The 18053-nt window shown below is 37.1% G+C and overlaps 1 protein-coding gene across 4 annotated transcripts in view; it reads right to left on the minus strand.

The window, feature by feature from the left end:
• Positions 1-668: 668 nt before the first annotated feature.
• The window catches only part of Zmat3 (zinc finger matrin-type 3), a 36614-nt gene continuing 19229 nt past the window's right edge, over positions 669-18053 (minus strand). For 3 of the 4 annotated variants that reach the window (XM_047564697.1, XM_047564698.1, XM_047564699.1), the window contains exons 3-6: positions 8902-9021; positions 6063-6229; positions 5839-5939; positions 669-3357 (exon numbers count right to left, since the gene is read on the minus strand). In XM_047564697.1, coding sequence (XP_047420653.1) covers positions 3146-3357; positions 5839-5939; positions 6063-6229; positions 8902-9021 — 600 coding nt within the window. In that variant the 3' untranslated portion in view covers positions 669-3145. The remainder of the gene's footprint in view (positions 3358-5838; positions 5940-6062; positions 6230-8901; positions 9022-18053) is intronic. The other variant, XM_047564700.1, reaches the window with a different exon arrangement.

An 18053-nucleotide genomic window follows, 5' to 3' on the forward strand; every position in this document is an offset into this window, starting at 1 on the left:
TAATGAACAATGCACATATTTACAAGTTGCAGAACATGATACAGAAAAGTCAAACAACAAAGTGTTTCCTACTCAATGTGGAATCAAAAGGAATAGAAGACAACCATCAGTTTTGCAAATGAACTTTAAAACAAAACAAAAAACACTTTGAAGGCATATGCAGTCCAACCTTTTAATTGAAACGTGGAACGTTTCCTTTAAAACCTCTCACTCTTGATACCTTAGAAGCATTCCTAACTTCTTTCGAACACTGACATTTTTAATGACAACATACACAAGGACACTCACAGAGAAAAGAGACTTTGATGCTATGAGTTTTTAACAGATGATTACTGAAATCTACTTAATTTTTCTTTTTTTTTTCTTTTTTTTTTTTTGGACTAAAGGTATTCCTTGCATAGACCTCTATCCATCCCTGTATATGGAATATGAAAAGACACGTGATTCCTTGGGAAGCACAGGGTTCAGATCCTAAAGCATGTTACAAAGCAAGACTGGACTTGACAAAAGGACACCAACAGCAATCACATACCACCGACTCCGAGGCAACAACGGCATGCTTAGACAGAAGAAATACCATACAGAAGGCATGAATACGAAAAACTGTTCCATGCAGTGACGACAGTCCCTGTCACCCCTTGTCTTACCTATGGAACACAGGTGAATACTGCAAGGTAACTAGTACAAAACACAACCTACTAGCATAGATATCTGTGATTTTTTTTTTTTTGATGTGCATGTAACCTTTATAAGTGATTGTAGAAGTTAGCAACTTCCTAGAGTTTAGAAATTAAGAAACAAATTGAGTTACTGTAGGCAATATGGTACTAAAGTGTCATATAAAACAAATACATAGCTCTTTTTTAGTGCAAAGAAAGATAGCAAGTAAAAAATAACACTATAAATCTAACTTCTTTCTTTCAAAGAAAATGCGCTTATGCATTCATAACATCCATTAAGGGCACTGGGAAACTGGAAACCTGAATACACAAGGCCTGAAAAAACATCAAGCCCTTAAGTCCACTGCTTTCTGTACACAGATGATGAAATTGTTAAGTGAGGAGAGCAGGGAAAACATATCCTTTAATTGCAATTTCAGAGAAAAAAACTGAAAGATGAATACCACTTGTACAAGATGCAAATTCATATTCACAATCTTTTAATGTTATCTGAAATATAACAATACAATGAAACTATCTCTAGGGTATCACATAAAACTGTGTGCGCAATGTGTGTGTGTGTGTGTGTGTGTGTGTGTGTGTGTGTGTGTGTGTGCCTGCATGTCTGTGGCTATGGGTATGGATATGTGCGCATATACACATATAGAGGGAGAATATAAGATTTCTATATAATCATAGAACCAACTGGCAGCACTATATTCAAATGTACCCAAAAAGTGACACCTAGCAGCAAAATGAGTAACCTACTGGCCAGTAAGATAAGCCCTAAACTTCTCTAAACGAATCAATTTTATAATTACTACAAAATGGTTATAATACTAACAGTCACAGGTTCATATAGAATCTCAACAGAACATTATTTTTCTATTTATGTGGAAAAAATTTACCAAAAAATTCTACTTTTTTATAAAGTATCAGTTCAATACGAAAAAGTAACTTGATATTGTTCTAAAAGTTAATCACAAAACCAATTTTTAATTATGGGTCTAGAGGGTTAAAAATTGTTCTGAAAAATTACCAAAAATGAATGGTGATTGCAATTTTTCTTCTCTCCATCTATTTGCGTATAGAACTCTCAAAGTTACACAAGAGTTTTAATTAGTAACATAATCAAGTACGCAAAGACTGTTCAATATAAACTTCTCGGTGAATGTGGTTTTTCAAAAGTGCCAGTCTTATCCATGTCAAGAAAAATAGACTAAAGAGATGAAATGCAAAATAAATGAAATTTCACATAACATTTCAACTAGACATACTCTATGGCTTTATATTTTAAAAACAAAATCCAAAAATAATACTAATATCCTTATAATTATCAGATACCAAAATCATCTATAATAGAGTTTGAATATTCTCAGGGAAGCCAAATTACAAAGGATAAAAGAAAAGTTCATATATTTTTCTACTGGAAATGATGATACTGAAACTTGATCAACTTTTAAAAATAAATTCCTCTATGAAGAGCAGGAAGTGGTATTTTTCAGGACAGCAACAAACTGGCAAGACAGAGAAGAATGTAAAGTATAAGAACTGGATCATCTACAAAGTCTGCCAAAACAGTATATCAAGAGATCTGAACTTATGTTGAGACTGTCACACAAGGGCATATTACTATCAGTGAAGACATAACTCTAAACTGAAAAATCAAACCCATCTTTATGTTTCCTAAACTAAGCTGTGAAAATATTTTTTAAAAAGTCGTGACCATTTTAAACTCATTACATACTCAAATTTGGGGTTTAGAAAACCCACAGCACAGCCAAGACATGAAAATGAGCTTATTAGACAAGTTGATTTACTAGCAGAGGGGAAGAAAAGAAGAAGATGGTGGTGACAATTAAATGTGTGAAATCCATAATTGGAAATGAAGTTTAGCCACTTGGAAAACCACAAGCACACTGCAAGTGTCTGAAATCAAGAAAATCTGCATTTCAGTGATGGAGGGACGTGACACAGGGATGTATCCTGGGAGTGACCCTAATGTGGATCATAATGATATATCCTACTGACAATGCATGGAAGTGATGGTTCCAGCGAAGCCTTGGGAAACAGAATCTCTGCTTACCTGTTTTAACTGTGATCTGAAGTACAAACTCAATACAACTCTTTAACAGTACATAAAACTGAAATGGCAAAAGAAGTTGAAGTTTTTAAATAGTCATAGCTCTAAGTGATCAGACTACTAGTCAACCAGAACTTGGCCAAGATAAAGTTATTTCGGATGGGGGAGGTAGGTCACATGCTATAAGTAGCTCAACACAGTTGACCTGAAAAAGTATTATGACCTAAGAAGCACATTTCCCTCCCCCCACCCCCGAGTTTTTGACATCTTGTGGTACCACTGCAGGTTACATGTATTAACAGTAAGCAGAGGAATGTACTCATACCAAAAGGACCACAAAGCAGGGCAAGGTGACAGAAGGCAAACAGGCAGGACAAGCTGCTCCATCTGAATGTGGCCATCACTATACATAGCCCAGATTCTCCATCTCATTCCTGTACCGCTGCTCAGACACTTTGCTTTTGTGTTGCTTGCTCTCTAAGTGCTGCCGGAACTCCATCTCTTCACCAGCCCCGACATTACACATTGAGCAGTAAAACTGGCCACTTGGAGTAACACACATGGCTAGATCACGTGGAATTCTCTGCCGAGAGCGGGGATTGAAGTAAGGACCTGCTAAAGCCAGAGATAAAAGTATTATAGTTGAAACAGTCACTATGTGAATGACATGCTGACCAAATCACACTGTAATTTTTAACCCTAAATTGAAGTTGTAAAATTCCCGGATACTTAATTTAAATGAAGGTGAAATTAATAGATATTTTTTTCAATTACAAGTTTATACAGGTTCATTATAAAGATAAAATGATTCCCCCCAAAATGTTGAAAAGGTTACTATAGAGTCAAACTCAAACTCTAAATGGCTATGCCTCTAAAAAGTGAATATAATTTTTAAAATATTTTAATTTCCAAGTATTATATCTAAATTCTTATAATTATTCTAACCCTTTAATCTAAAAATTCTACTTTTAAGAATTATCCTAAGAAAGTATCAAGAGTTTCTGCACAGTGATTTATCATTAAGGATATTTATGAGTAGTGTTTTATAAAAGTAAAATGGGGGAGGTTAGAAATTCAAGGCTAGGATTTGAAAAATTATGGTAATGACTGCAAGGGAAAACATGTAGCCACTAAATATAATGACACAGGAAACTCTTAATTACATGAAAATATGATCACAATATGCTATTAAGTAAACTAAGAATAAACTATGATCCTATTTCTATTTTAAAGAAATACAGAAAATATTAGAATGACATGTACAGAAATGTTGGTGGTTGGTGACATTTTGACAGTTTTCTTCTTTTCACATTACTGGCTCTTTACCTGGAACATAAGTTCACTAATTTTTTTTTTTTTTTTTTTGTAACAGGGATTGAACACAGTGGCATTTGATCACTGACTCAGCCCTTTTTATTTTGTATTTAACAAGACAGGATCTTGCTAAGTTGCTTAGGGCCTCACTAAATTGCTATGGCTGGCTTTGAACTTGCAATCCTACTGCCTCAGCCTCCTGAGTCACTGAGATAACAGACAAGCACCACCACCCAGCCTGTTCTTCTCTATAATAAAAAATATTTAATGGTTTCTCAAAATATAGCCGTCACTGAACTCTGCAAGTTTTTTAAAAAATATTTTTAGTTGTAGATGGACACAATATCTTTTTTTTTTTTTAAATGTGATGCTAAGAATCGAACCCAATGCCTCATATGTGCTAGGCAAGTGTTCTACCACTGAGCCACAATCCCAGTCCTAGTTATAAGAATTTTTAATTCAGTATGATTTCTTCTTTGAGCCATTAATCATTTAGAAATATTTTTAAATTACTGAACAAATGGAAATTTTGTTTATTTTTACATTTTTTAAATTTATTTATTTTGATTCATTGTATACAAATGGGGTACAACTGTTGTTTCTCTAGTTGTACACAAAGTAGAGTCACATCATTTGTGTAATCATACATGTACATAGGGTAATGATGTTTGTCTCCTTCTGTTATTTTTCCTTCCCCTCACCCCCTCCCCAATCCTCTTTTTCCTCTATACAATCTATCCTTCCTCCATTCTTATCTCTCTCCCACCCCCTGTTATGTATCATCTTCTGCTTATCAGAGAGATCTTGTTACTGATTTTTCATTTACTTGTACTCTGGTCACAGAATGTGGTCTATACTACCTTTCCTAAAGTTTATTTTACCTAATATTAATACATCTATCCCAGCTTCCTTCATTTCAAGCTACTTTCTTTTATGCAGACAGATAATCTTTGTCTTTTAACTGAGACTTCAGTAAATATACATTTTTTTATAATTCGTAATACATTGAGTATTTTATTAAACATACTGCATTGTGCTTTCTATTCACCCTTTCTTTATGAGGCATCTCTTATTTTTTAATTAATTTTCCTTTTTGTTGTTTGTGTTACTATTCACATAACTGACTTCTGCTGGTATGTAGTCTAGAGGCTGAAGTGGGGAAGAATGAAGGGACTACTCAGTCCTACCTATCCCGCTGAAGATAAGCAGAAAGATATCCTACAAATAAGTGTTTCTGAATGGAATATATACATCAAAATCATTGAGGAAGCATTTACAAGGCATACATATGTCTAGCCCTATTCCAAATTTACTGACGGAAAATCTCTTAAGAAATGATTCAGGCAGGTGCATTTTGAAAACACTCCCTGAATAATTCTGATGTACTACCCTGGTTAAAATCCACTTCTGTAACCTTTTTTATTTTCCCCCAAGAAATGGGAATTGAATATGGAGCGACTTTAAACCAAACAGCTCATTATTATAACATATTTTATATTTTTCAGCTGGCAAACATTAAAAGAAACATAAAGGAACTACGATAAGAGACCCTAAAACAGACTATGTTTGAAAACCAAAATAAATAATATACTCAATAGGAAATAAATAAATAAGACTTGAAATAAACACCAGCCTGAAAAGTCACTAGACCAATTCAACAAAACAATGACTAACCCTGAATTCTCAGGGATATCTATTACTATTAAAGAAAATAAAAAGAAAAGAGAACATTTGTAATGTATATGTGGAAATTTCCAAGGTATGTGGAAATATACAGGATACCTGAATTATTCTGTACTGTATACATATTTCTCCTATTAGGCATCATCTTAAATTCATTCCCCTCTTTCCGGGTCCGTCGTTGACCCACCTCTGAGGAGTCCCTGGAGAAAAGAAATTGAAAAAGAGTGAGGATTCTAAACAAGGATCCCTTTCAACTCTTTTGCTTTAAAAAGACAGTCTGTCTCACATAACACTTTGGTCTCGGAGAAAATGGCAATACCTACGAGAATGAGTTACTCTGAGCTTCCGCCAGCCGCAGCCTCTTGGCATGATTCTTCCCTTGATAGTGAGCTTGAGCCACAGCCGGGGAACTAAAGGAGGCATCACAGAGCTTACAGTAATCATTCTCTGTGGCCAGGATCACTCTGCCTCCTGGTTTGAAGGAGCCCATCTGACAAAGACACAAGAAGAAACAAGGTTAAAAAAAAATGGAGCCTATTTCTTCCTTCTCCTAAAGGTTTTTCTAAGAACTGAAAAATAACCAAAGGATATGGCATGACCACAATCACTTAGTTTTCTAAGGAAAGGAAATAATTAATTCAAAAAAGAGAGGCTGGGAGACATTTAATCATGGTTTTGCTCTATAATCACCTATGAATTAAATTAGTGAATAGCCTATTGCTCTCTCTATTAAAAAAATTAATGAATTTTAAAATTTCAGCATGGAAAATTTAGGACAGTAAATAATAGGTAAATAAATAGGGAAGGCCTAAAACCTCATTTCCAGAAAGAGTAGTCTTCTTAGAATCCTTCAATAAACATTTCCTGAATGTCAATGGTTTATTGGGTTTGCTGCCTGGTTCAGAAGGGATGTGCAGACATATAAAATTCCTTGTCCTCCATAAAGTCTACAAATTAGCCACAGATATATTACAATCAGGGAAAATAACTAGCAGATCCAGACAACTGTATTCAGATTGGGGAACAAAATGTTAAACACCTAACACCAGCTCCTGGAAGATAGCAGCCATTAAATTTTGTTGGATTAATAAAAGTTACAGACTAGATTTTGGCTAAAGGAGAATAATACATATAATAAATATTCTAGAAATTATATCATAACAGGAACAGTTGAAGGAAATAGCTCCGTTTCACCTGGAAGAGACAATTCTCTCAGGATAAGATAGCTGTCATCAAAAATCACTAGAGGCTCTACTATGAAAGGAAGCTTAGGCTGCTTTCCCTGGAGGGATGAGCCAGAGGAAAGCGATCCCCAAAAGGGAGCAGTCATCCAATTCTGAAGCATCTTTCAGTAGCCAGCAGTGTGAAAACTACTCAGCTTGAAGATCTGTTTTCCTGTCCTCTGATTCCATTTTTAATATATCTCATTTCCCCACAAATCTACAAGGAGGAGGAACAGATGGAATTGCTATCCACATTTTAAGCACTAAAACACTGATGCTCAGTGAAGTAAAATTATACCATGGTGGTTAGGAACAGAGGTCTAAGATCAAAAAGGAATTCTTGCTCCACCACTTTACAAAACAATATAAAACCATGGAAAGTTACTTAGCTTTCCTGGGCTTCTAATAAACTCTCGCTGCTGGCCCACGCACCACATTTTCAATGAGGCTGATGCCTCTAAGTTGTTACAGGCATTAAATGAAGTCAGGGATTGGGACTAGAGTGGAGCAAGTGAGATGCTTGCCTTCAGCACAGCAAATCTCAATTTAATGAATTTCTTTTAGATACTGGGGATTGAGCAGGCATGCTCTAACACTGAGCTATACCCCAGACCTTTGTGTTTTTTTTAATTTGAGACAGGGTCTCACTAAGTGACCCAGGTGGGCCTTGAACTTGGCATCCTCCTGCCTTAACCTCCCAAGTAGCTGGAATTACAGGTATGTGCCACTGTACCCAGTTATATCTTAGTGGAATATTTTTAAAACTCAAATCTAATAAAAAAGTAAATTCACAACAAAATATCAAAATTTTTAAAGAAAGAGGATTAGTAGCAGTGCCATGCAAAGCCATGTAATCTAAAGCCAAAGTAAAATCAGTAATATTTACCCTATCTTTAAGTTTTTCATGTTTTGTTCACCATTAGCTTTTTCGCATTTTGCATTTTTTAATATACAGCACTGAAATATTCATCTTGAGTATTGAAGTTTTTTTTACTTTCCCTTAAGTTTTGTACCCAAGTCAAGGGCAACCCTTACCTCATCCTAGTTCCAGCCCTGAACAAAACAATACATGAAAAGTGCTTAGCAGAGTGCCTGGCATAGGAAGTACTCAATTATAGTAATTATAACCACTACATTGTTCTGTGGGCAAATAATATTTAAAGACAGGTTATGGAGTAGTGTCCTTATTTCAGAGACTACAACGTAAAGGAATATCTTGTCTGAATCACCAGCTCTGTCTTCCAAAGAGTAAAAGGAACTGGCCCCTCAAGTGTGTCTCATAATATCAAAGTCCAGAAAGCATTAATACAAGCTTTCTACACACAGAAAAGTAAAGGGCAACCCCAAGACAAAAATATAATAAGGGCAACTGGAAGACAAAATATAACATAAATGGAATTAACTGCAATACAGATATAAATTGTCTCTCTTTTCATACAGGACATAGCATAGACATACAGGATCATTTAACCCAGAATTCTAAGAAATAGAGAAATACTCATGTAACCATATTTGTTTCACCATATCATGCATCACAACCAAAGCCAATGAGAAACTTGCAAGTTCAAAGGTTGGGCATTCATTAATACAGGCACATAGTTCAAGAAGTTACAAGTACCACCAGGTGCAGTGATGTATTCCTGTAATCCTAGTGACTCAGGAGGCTGAGGCAGGAGAATTCCAGGTTCAAAGCCAGTCTCAGCAACTTATCAAGGCCCTAAGCAACTTAGTGAAACTCCTTCTCGAAATAAAAAATTAAAAAATGGGTTGGGGAATATAGCTCAGTGATTAAGCGTGCCTGAGTTCAATCTCTGGTACCAAAAAAAAAAAAAAAAAAAAAAATTGTTACAAATACCAAGTAGGACATTTCAGGATATTTCTATCCTGATGGACATATGGACAACAAGCTTCATTCATGACCATTTCTGCACCTTCTCACCTGTGAAGGGACTGGAACAACTGGGGTAGCTACAGGTTCCACCGCATTGCTCATTCTGGCAGGAGGAGGACAGCTATTGGCTGCATAGTAATTTCGGAGTTTCTTACCATGATTTTTACCCTAAAAGTAAAAGTAAAATGAGTAATCACCATAAGAAAAAACTGTAAACTTAATCACTGTATTCACTTTAAGAAAAAAAAAATATAAGCAATACTAACTACATGTTATTTCTTCAAATATATACACAGTGCTAGGTAGACAGACTACTAGCCAGAATTGCTTGCTAGATCTTGAAGTATAATAGCTCTAACAGAATGATTAAGTTTATCTGGGTAAAGTATGAGAACAAAATCAAAAGAAATTTATTTCCTACATATTTCCAAAAAAGTGTCACACTGTCCAGTGATCTATGTCCTTCCTCAACTTGTTGTCATTCATGTGCCACTACTTAAATATGAACTTCATGACACACTGATCTAATCTACTTTAGAAGTGAGTAATGAAAATAGACATTCCCATTATTTTTACCAAAAAATAGTGCTTACAGATTATCTTTTTACTTACAAAGCACTTTTGTATGCATGAGCTCATTTGCTGCTCACGAAAATCCTATAAGAGGAATTTGTTGATATTACCCACATATAACAGTTGAGGAACTTCTATCCCCAGGAATCGGGGGCTAGCCCACAGACCCCTGCAGGAAGATACAGCAGGGAGCCAAAGCTTGAAGCAGGTCTCTGAGTTCAAAGCATGGCTCTTTTTCACTACAGCACGATGGCTCTGGGAGGCCCTATGAACCTCTTAAAATGGATCTACTTTCCTCATTACGTTTTGCTTAAGTTATTATTTACATGATTCTATTCCTTGAACTAATGAAAACACTGGCAAAGGTCAATGATTCAAAAGCACTCTAAATGGGGATAAAATAGCACATTATTTGTTAAACCAGATTATCAAATTCAAACCTGCAGGCAAACATCAATTTACCATTCACTATGGCTAAACCCTAGAATAAACAGGACTAGCACATAGCCTAAAGGGGACCGACACATAAGCAATTAATTAAAATAATGATCTAAGTTTCATCTTCTGCCCAAATGCCCTAGCTGTACTCCCACCACCATGACCTCTAAAGAGTCAAATCTAATGGTCCCACCTATGCTTTATCTTGAACTCTAAGCAGCATGACATAGTTGACGCGCTCTCCTTGAAATAATCTTCTCTTTGTCCTTTGTCTTCTGTGGCTCCTCTTAGCTCTCGGTCTCTCCTCTTCTACCAGGCCTTAAACTCCACAGCACTGAAGGTCCTACACTAGGTCACCTTCTCTCTCCATCTGTGCTCCAATTCTAGGTTATTTTACCCAGCCCCACAGCTTTAGAAGACAACGAAAAAGTCGATGCATTCTTAAATTATCTAGCTCTATTCCTGATCTTCAGAACCATGTTTCCAATTGCCTTATTGCCTTCCACACTTTGAAATCTTAAGAAGCATATCCATTTTAATGGAACTTTTGATTCCTTCCCCACAGAACTTCTCATCACCACCCCCCGCAACACATGTGGATACATGTCAATGAAGGTATAACCATTCACCCAGTTACTCAACAAAAGGCAAGGAGAGTCCTTTTCTTGGGTTCATCCTTCCCTAAAACCAACACATCCAATCTATCAGCAAGTCTTGTCAGCCCACCATCAAGATATATCCCAAATTATTACACTTCTCTCCACGGACACTAAGTATACCCCCCATAATCCAAGCTGCCAATGCTCTTCACTTGCAGTAGCAACAACTCCTGTCTAGTCTGTTCTCAATCCTGTCCTCTTGCAGTTCCCCTCATTATAAACCACAATGATAATTCTAGACAGAAATCAGATCGCACGGCTGGGAGATAGCTCAGTTGGTAGATTGCTCGCCTCACAAGCACAAGGCCCTGGGTTCAATCCCCAGCACCGCAAAAAAAAAAAAAAGAAATCAGGGCCTTACACCTATCCATCACTCAACGCACGAGGTTCACCTCCCCATCGTCCGACAACAGTCAGCAAACTGATCTCCGACCACCAGTGGAGCACCAGCTGCCTGCTGTCGCCCGGAAGTTCACTGTCACAGTACCTGCAGGTTTGATTACACGTGGCTGCCGCCATTTTGAGACAACAGCCAGGTCCTGTAGGACCCCTGGCCGGACTGACTGAGCCCTGTCTCCAGGATCCCTCAGCCCAACCAATCACTCCCTGCCTCTGAGGCCCTCACATCGACTGACTGCTCCCTGCCACCGGGACCCCCAGACCAACTGACTGTGCCCTATCACCAGGACCCCAGACAGACTGATTGCACCCGGCCTCCAGGATCCCACAACCACACCAAACACACCGACCTCCAGGACCCCTGCTGGACCAACCGCATCCCGTCTCCAGGACCTCCAGCTGATCACGTCCACCCCTGAGCTGCAGCTCCCCATTTGCCAACACATTTCAAATCCAGAGCGGCCATCTTGGATAATCCTGGAAGCCATAGCTCCGATCTTTGGATGGGGCAAATCCCATCCTGCGACGCCTGCTGAAGGCTTGAAGCTCATTGTCAGGTACCTCTCATGCATCAGGCTACTGAACACTGGCAGGTTTCATTACTATATGACTGTTATACAGTAGATTTTCTTTTTTTTCCTTTTTAAAAAATTTAAGTTTTTATTTCTTTACTTTTCTTGCTCTCTTTTCCTTTTGTTTACCTGTTCCCTCAGAGTCTCTTTCTCCCTTTTTTGCATGCTAACATCCAATTTCTTTTGATTACACTCCCACCCTTTCTATTTTCTAGAACTTCTGTATATTCTTTTCTTATCCCATTAACAGCCACATCCTACATCCCTCTGCATCCTCTTTGTCCTCCATTAGAAACTGTAGACCTTATTGCAAATCTGTTTGTTTTACCGAAGATAATATTTGAACTCATTCTGTTTATTATGACAATTTTGTTATTGTCCCCATAGGGGCTATTTGGTCTAGGATTGCATAGTGTCTGATTTGGGCACTGCTAATATTGATCTCCCCTTAAAGAAAGGGTTTTGGAAACCTATAGGGCCACTATAAGCCTATAGGGGGAAATCTGCAATACCCCAGATCTGCACTGCTAGAAGGGAAGATACATGAACAACATGAAAAAACAAGGGAAGAAAATGATCCAAACAAATCTAGATTCTATATTAATAGAATCCAATGACAGTACGGTAGAAGAAATGTCAGAAAAGGACTTCAGATTATACATGATTAAGATGATTCACGAAGCAAAGGATGAGATAAGAGAGCAAATGCAGGCAATGAATGATAATACCAATAAGCTGAAAGAGCACCTGCAGGAAGCAAAAGATCATTTCAACAAAGAGATAGAGATTCTCAAAAAAAAAAAACCAAACGGAAATCCTTGAAATGAAGGAGACAATAAACCAAATAAAAAACTCAATGGAAAGCATCACCAAAAGACTAGACCACTTGGAAGACAGAACCTCAGACAATGAAGACAAAATATTTAATCTTGAAAATAAAGTTGCCCAAACAGAGAAGATGGGAAGAAATCATGAACAGACTCTCCAAGAACTATGGGACATCATGAAAAGACCAAATTTAAGAATTATTGGGATTGAGGAAGGCACAGAGATACAAACCAAAGGAATGAACAACCTATTCAATGAAATAATATCAGAAAATTTCCCAAACCTGAAGAATGAAATGGAAAAATCAAATACAAGAGGCTTACAAAACACCAAATGCACAGAATCACAACAGATCCACACCAAGGCACATTATAATGAAAATGCCTAACATTCAAAATAAAGATAGGATTTCGAAGGCCGCGAGAGAAAAGCATCAGATTACATATGGAGGAGACCAATACGGATAGCAGCCGACTTCTCAACCCAGACTCTAAAAGCTAGAAGGGCCTGGACCAACATATTTCAAGCTCTGAAAGAACATGGTTGCCAACCAAGAATCCTATATCCAGCAAAACTAACCTTCAGATTTGAAGATGAAATAAAATCCTTCCATGATAAACAAAAGTTAAAAGAATTTACAAACAGAAAGCCTGCGCTACAGAATGTTCTCAACAAAATATTCCATGAGGAGAAAATGAAAAACAACAATGTGGGTCAGCAAAGGGAGGAACTACCTTAGAGAAAAACCACTCAAAGGAGAAACCAAGTCAACTTAAAAACCAAAAATAAGCCAAATGACTGGGAATACAAATCATATCTCAATAATAACCCTGAACGTTAATGGCCTAAACTCATCAATCAAAAGACATAGACTGGCAGAACGGATTAAAAAGAAAGACCCAACAATATGCTGCCTGCAAGAGACTCATCTCATAGAAAAAGACATCCACAGACTAAAGGTGAAAGGATGGGAAAAAACCAACCACGCACATGGACTCAGTAAAAAAGCGGGGGTTTCCATCCTTATATCAGATAAAGTGAACTTCAAGCCAAAGTTAGTCAGAAGGGGTAAAGAAGGACATTTCATACTGCTTAAGGGAACCATAAATCAGGAAGACAAAACGATAGTAAATATTTATGCCCCAAACAATGGTGCATCCCTGTACATCAAACAAATCCTTCTCAATTTCAGGAATCACATAGACCACAACACAATAATTCTGGGTGACTTTAATGCACCACTGTCACCACTTGATAGATCTTCCAGACAAAATCCAACTAAAGAAACCATAGAACTCAAAAACACAATCAATAACCTAGACTTAATAGACATATATAGCATATTCCATCCATCAACAAGTGGATTCACTTTCTTCTCAGCAGCACATGGAACCTTCTCGAAAACAGACCATATGTTATGCCACAAAGCAGCCCTTAGGAAATGCAAAAAAATAGAGATACTGCCTTGTGTTCTATCAGATCATAATGGAATGAGAGTAGAAATCAATGACAAAATAAAAAAGAGAAATTACTCCAAAACCTGAAGACTAAATAATATGCTATTAAATGAAACATGGATAACAAAAAACATCAGGGAGGAGATTAAAAAATTCTTAGAAGTCAATGAGAATGACGATACAACAAATCAAAATCTCTGGGACACTATGAAAGCAGTACTAAGAGGAAAATTCATTGCATGGAGCACATTCCAGAAAAGAATGAAAAGTCAACAAATAAATGACCTAACATTACAGTTCAAAGCCCTAGAAAAAGAAGAAGAGAATAACAGCAAAAGTAGTAGAAGACAGGAAATAATTAAAATCAGAGCTGAAATCAATGAAATTGAAACAAAAGAAACTATTCAAAAAATTGACAAAACAAAAAGTTGGTTCTTTGAGAAAGTAAACAAAATAGACAAACCCTTAGCCACACTAACAAAGAGAAGGATAGAGAAGACTCAAATTACTAAAATACATGATGCAAAAGGAAATATCATGACAGACACCACTGAGATACAGAACATAATGAGAAGCTACTTTGAAAATCTGTATTCCAACAAAATAGAAACTACCGAAGACATTGACAAATTTCTAGAGATATATGCTCCTCCCAAACTGAACCAGGAGGATATACACAATTTAAACAGATCAATATCAAGCAATGAAATAGAAGAAGGCATTAAAAATCTACCATCCAAGAAAAGCCCAGGACCAGACAGATTCTCAGCCAAGTTCTACAAGACCTTCAAAGAAGAACTCATTCCAATACTTCTCAAAGTATTCCAGGAAATAGAAAAGGAGGGTACCCAACCAAACTCATTCCATGAAGCTAATACCCAAACCAGGAAAGGACACATCAAGGAAAGAAAATTTTAGACCAATATCCTTGATGAATATAGATGCAAAGATCCTTAACAAAATATTGGCAAACCGTATCCAAAAACATATTAAGAAAATTGTGCACCACGATCAAGTGGGGTTCATCCCTGGAATGCAAGGATGGTTCAACATTCGTAAATCAATAAACGTAATCCATCATGTCAATAGACTTAAGGATAAGAATCATATGGTTATTTCAATTGATGCAGAAAAAGCGTTCGACAAAATACAACACCCCTTCATGCTCAAAACACTAGAAAAAATAGGGATAGTAGGAACATACCTGAACATTGTAAAGGCTATTTATGTTAAGCCCATGGCCAACATCATTCTTAATGGAGAAAAACTGAAACCATTCCCTTCAAAAATGGGAACAAGACAGGGATGTCCTCTTTCACCACTTCTATTCAACAATGTCCTCAAAACTCTAGCCACAGCAATTAGGCAGACTAAAGAAATTAAAGGGATATGAATAGGAAAAGAGGAACTTAAGCTGTCACTATCTGCGGATGACATGATTCAATATTTAGAGGATCCATAAACCTCCTCCAGAAAACTTCTAGACCTCAACAATGAATTCAGCAAAATAGCAGGCTATAAAATCAACACGCATAAATCTAAAGCATTTTTATATGCAAGCGACGAAACAGCTGAAAGGGAAATGAGGAAAACAACCCCATTTGCAATAGCCTCAAAAAAAATAAAATACTTGGGAATCAATCTAACCAAAGAGGTAAAAGATCTCTACAATGAAAACTACAAAACATTGAAGAAAGAAATTAAGGAAGACCTTAGAAGACAGAAAGATCTCCCATGTTCTTGGATAGGCAGAATTAATATTGTCAAAATGGCCATACTACCAAAAGTGCTATACAGATTCAATGCAATTCCAATTAAAATCCCAATGATGTACCTTACAGAAATAGAGCAAGCAATCATGAAATTCATCTGGAAGAATAAGAAACCCAGAATAGCTAAAGCAATCCTTAGCAGGAAGAATGAAACAGGGAGTATCACAATACCAGAACTTCAACTATACTACAAAACCATAGTAACAAAAACAGCATGGTATTGGCACCAAAATAGACAGGTAGATCAATGGTACAGAATAGAGGACACAGACACAAACCCAAATAAATACAATTTTCTAATACTAGACAAAGGTGCCAAAAATATGCAATGGAGAAAAGATAGCCTCTTCAACAAATGGTGCTGGGAAAACTGGAAATCCATATGCAACAGAATGAAACTTAACCCCTATCTCTCACCCTGCACAAAACTCAACTCAAAATGGATCAAGGACCTTGGAATCACACCAGAGACCATGTATCTTATAGAAGAAAAAGTAGGTCCAAATCTTCACCTTGTTGGCTTAGGATCAGACTTCCTTAACAGGACTCCCATAGCATAAGAAATAAAAGCAAGAATCAATAACTGGGATAGATTCAAACTAAATAGCTTTCTCTCAGCAAAGGAAACTATTAGCAATGCGAAGAGAGAGCCCACAGAGTGGGAGAATATCTTTGCCACTCATACTTCAGATAGAGCACTAATTTCCAGAATATATAAAGAACTCAAAAAACTCTACACCAAGAATACAAATAACCCAATCAACAACAGGGCTAAGGATATGAACAGACACTTCATAGAAGAAGATCTACAAGCAATCAACAAACATATGAAAAAATGTTCACCATCTTTAGTAATAAGAGAAATGCAAATCAAAACTACACTAAGATTCCACCTCACCCCAATTAGAATGGCGATTATCAAGAACACAAGCAACAATAGGTGTTGGAGAGGATATGGAAAAGGTACACTCATACATTGCTGGTGGGGCTGCAAATTAGTGCAGCCACTCTGGAAAGCAGTGTGGAGATTCCTCAGACAGCTTGGAATGAACCAACCATTTGACCCAGCTATCCTACTCCTCGGCCTATACCCAAAGGACTTAAAATCAGCATACTACAGAGATACAGCCACATCAATGTTCATAGCTGCTCAATTCACAATAGCCAGATTGTGGAACCAACCTAGATGCCCTTCAATTGATGCATGGATAAAGAAACTGTGGTATATATATACAATGGAATATTACTCGTCTATAAAGAATAATACAATTATGGCATTTGCAGGCAAATGGATGAAACTGGAGAATATCATGTTAAGTAAGATAAGCCAATCTCAAAAATCCAAAAGACAAATGATCTCACTGATAAGCGGATGATGACACATAATGGGGGGTGAGAGGGGGGCAAGAATGGAGGAAGAAGGAACTGTATAGAGGGAAAAGAGGGGTGGGAGGAGTGGGGGGGAAGGAAAAAAATAACGGAATGAATGAAACATCATTACCCTATGTAAATGTATGATTACGCAAATGGTATGCTGTTACTCCATGTACAAACAGAAACAACATGTATCCCATTTGTTTACAATAAAAATAATTAAAAAAAAAAAAGAAAGAAATCAGATCACATTTGCTCACTTAAAATCTTTCAATGCCTTCTCACTACACTTAAAATTGACAAGTCTTACAGATAAGGCCCCAGTTGTCATGATCCAGTCCACCTTTCTGAGCTTATATGTCATACAGTATCCCTTTCCTTGCTCATTATGCAACCGCCTGCTCTCTGGTCCTTAGAGATGCTAAGCTTATTCTAGTTCTGGGGCCTTTGAACTTGCTGTTCCCTGGAATATAACTCTTTCAGATCTCTGTATGGCTGGCTCCTTTGTATCTTTAAAGTCTCAACTCAAACAGCATATCTCACTGAATCTCAGGCATCACATCTATACCTCCCTGGCCAAACACACACACACACACACACACACACACACACACACACTCCCCACCCCCATCAGATTACCACATTATCAAATTTTATTCTGTTCTAAAATCACTTGGCACTATCTAAAATAATATGGTTTGTTTACTTATTTTTCATCTTTCCTTCCCTCTGAAATGTAGACTCCTTGAAAATAAGAACCTCGTCTGTCTTGTTTATTCTTCTTTCTCGGATGCCTAGAGTACTTTCTAAAATATAGCAAGTAAGCAATATATATTAACAATATCAATGAATCAAGTATTATAAAGGAGATCATTTAAAAAAAAAAAAACTACTAGGAAAATACAGAGAAGGAATTTCTTACTTCTACCTGAAATGTGTCAGAGGCTTCTCCGAAAAGGGGACATTGAGTCATCTTTTTAAATGAGTAAAAATTTACTGGGCAGTTAAAGAGTTGAAGGGGAAAGAAAATTGTGGGCTGAGGAAATGGCATGAGCAGGTCCTGCCTGCTACACTGAGAAGCCTCAGGAGAGGGGGTCTTCAGGATCCTTAGGAGAGGAGGTAGGGCTT

The sequence above is a fragment of the Sciurus carolinensis genome, chromosome 9 (genome assembly GCF_902686445.1).
Source record: "Sciurus carolinensis chromosome 9, mSciCar1.2, whole genome shotgun sequence".
Lineage (NCBI taxonomy): Eukaryota > Metazoa > Chordata > Mammalia > Rodentia > Sciuridae > Sciurus > Sciurus carolinensis.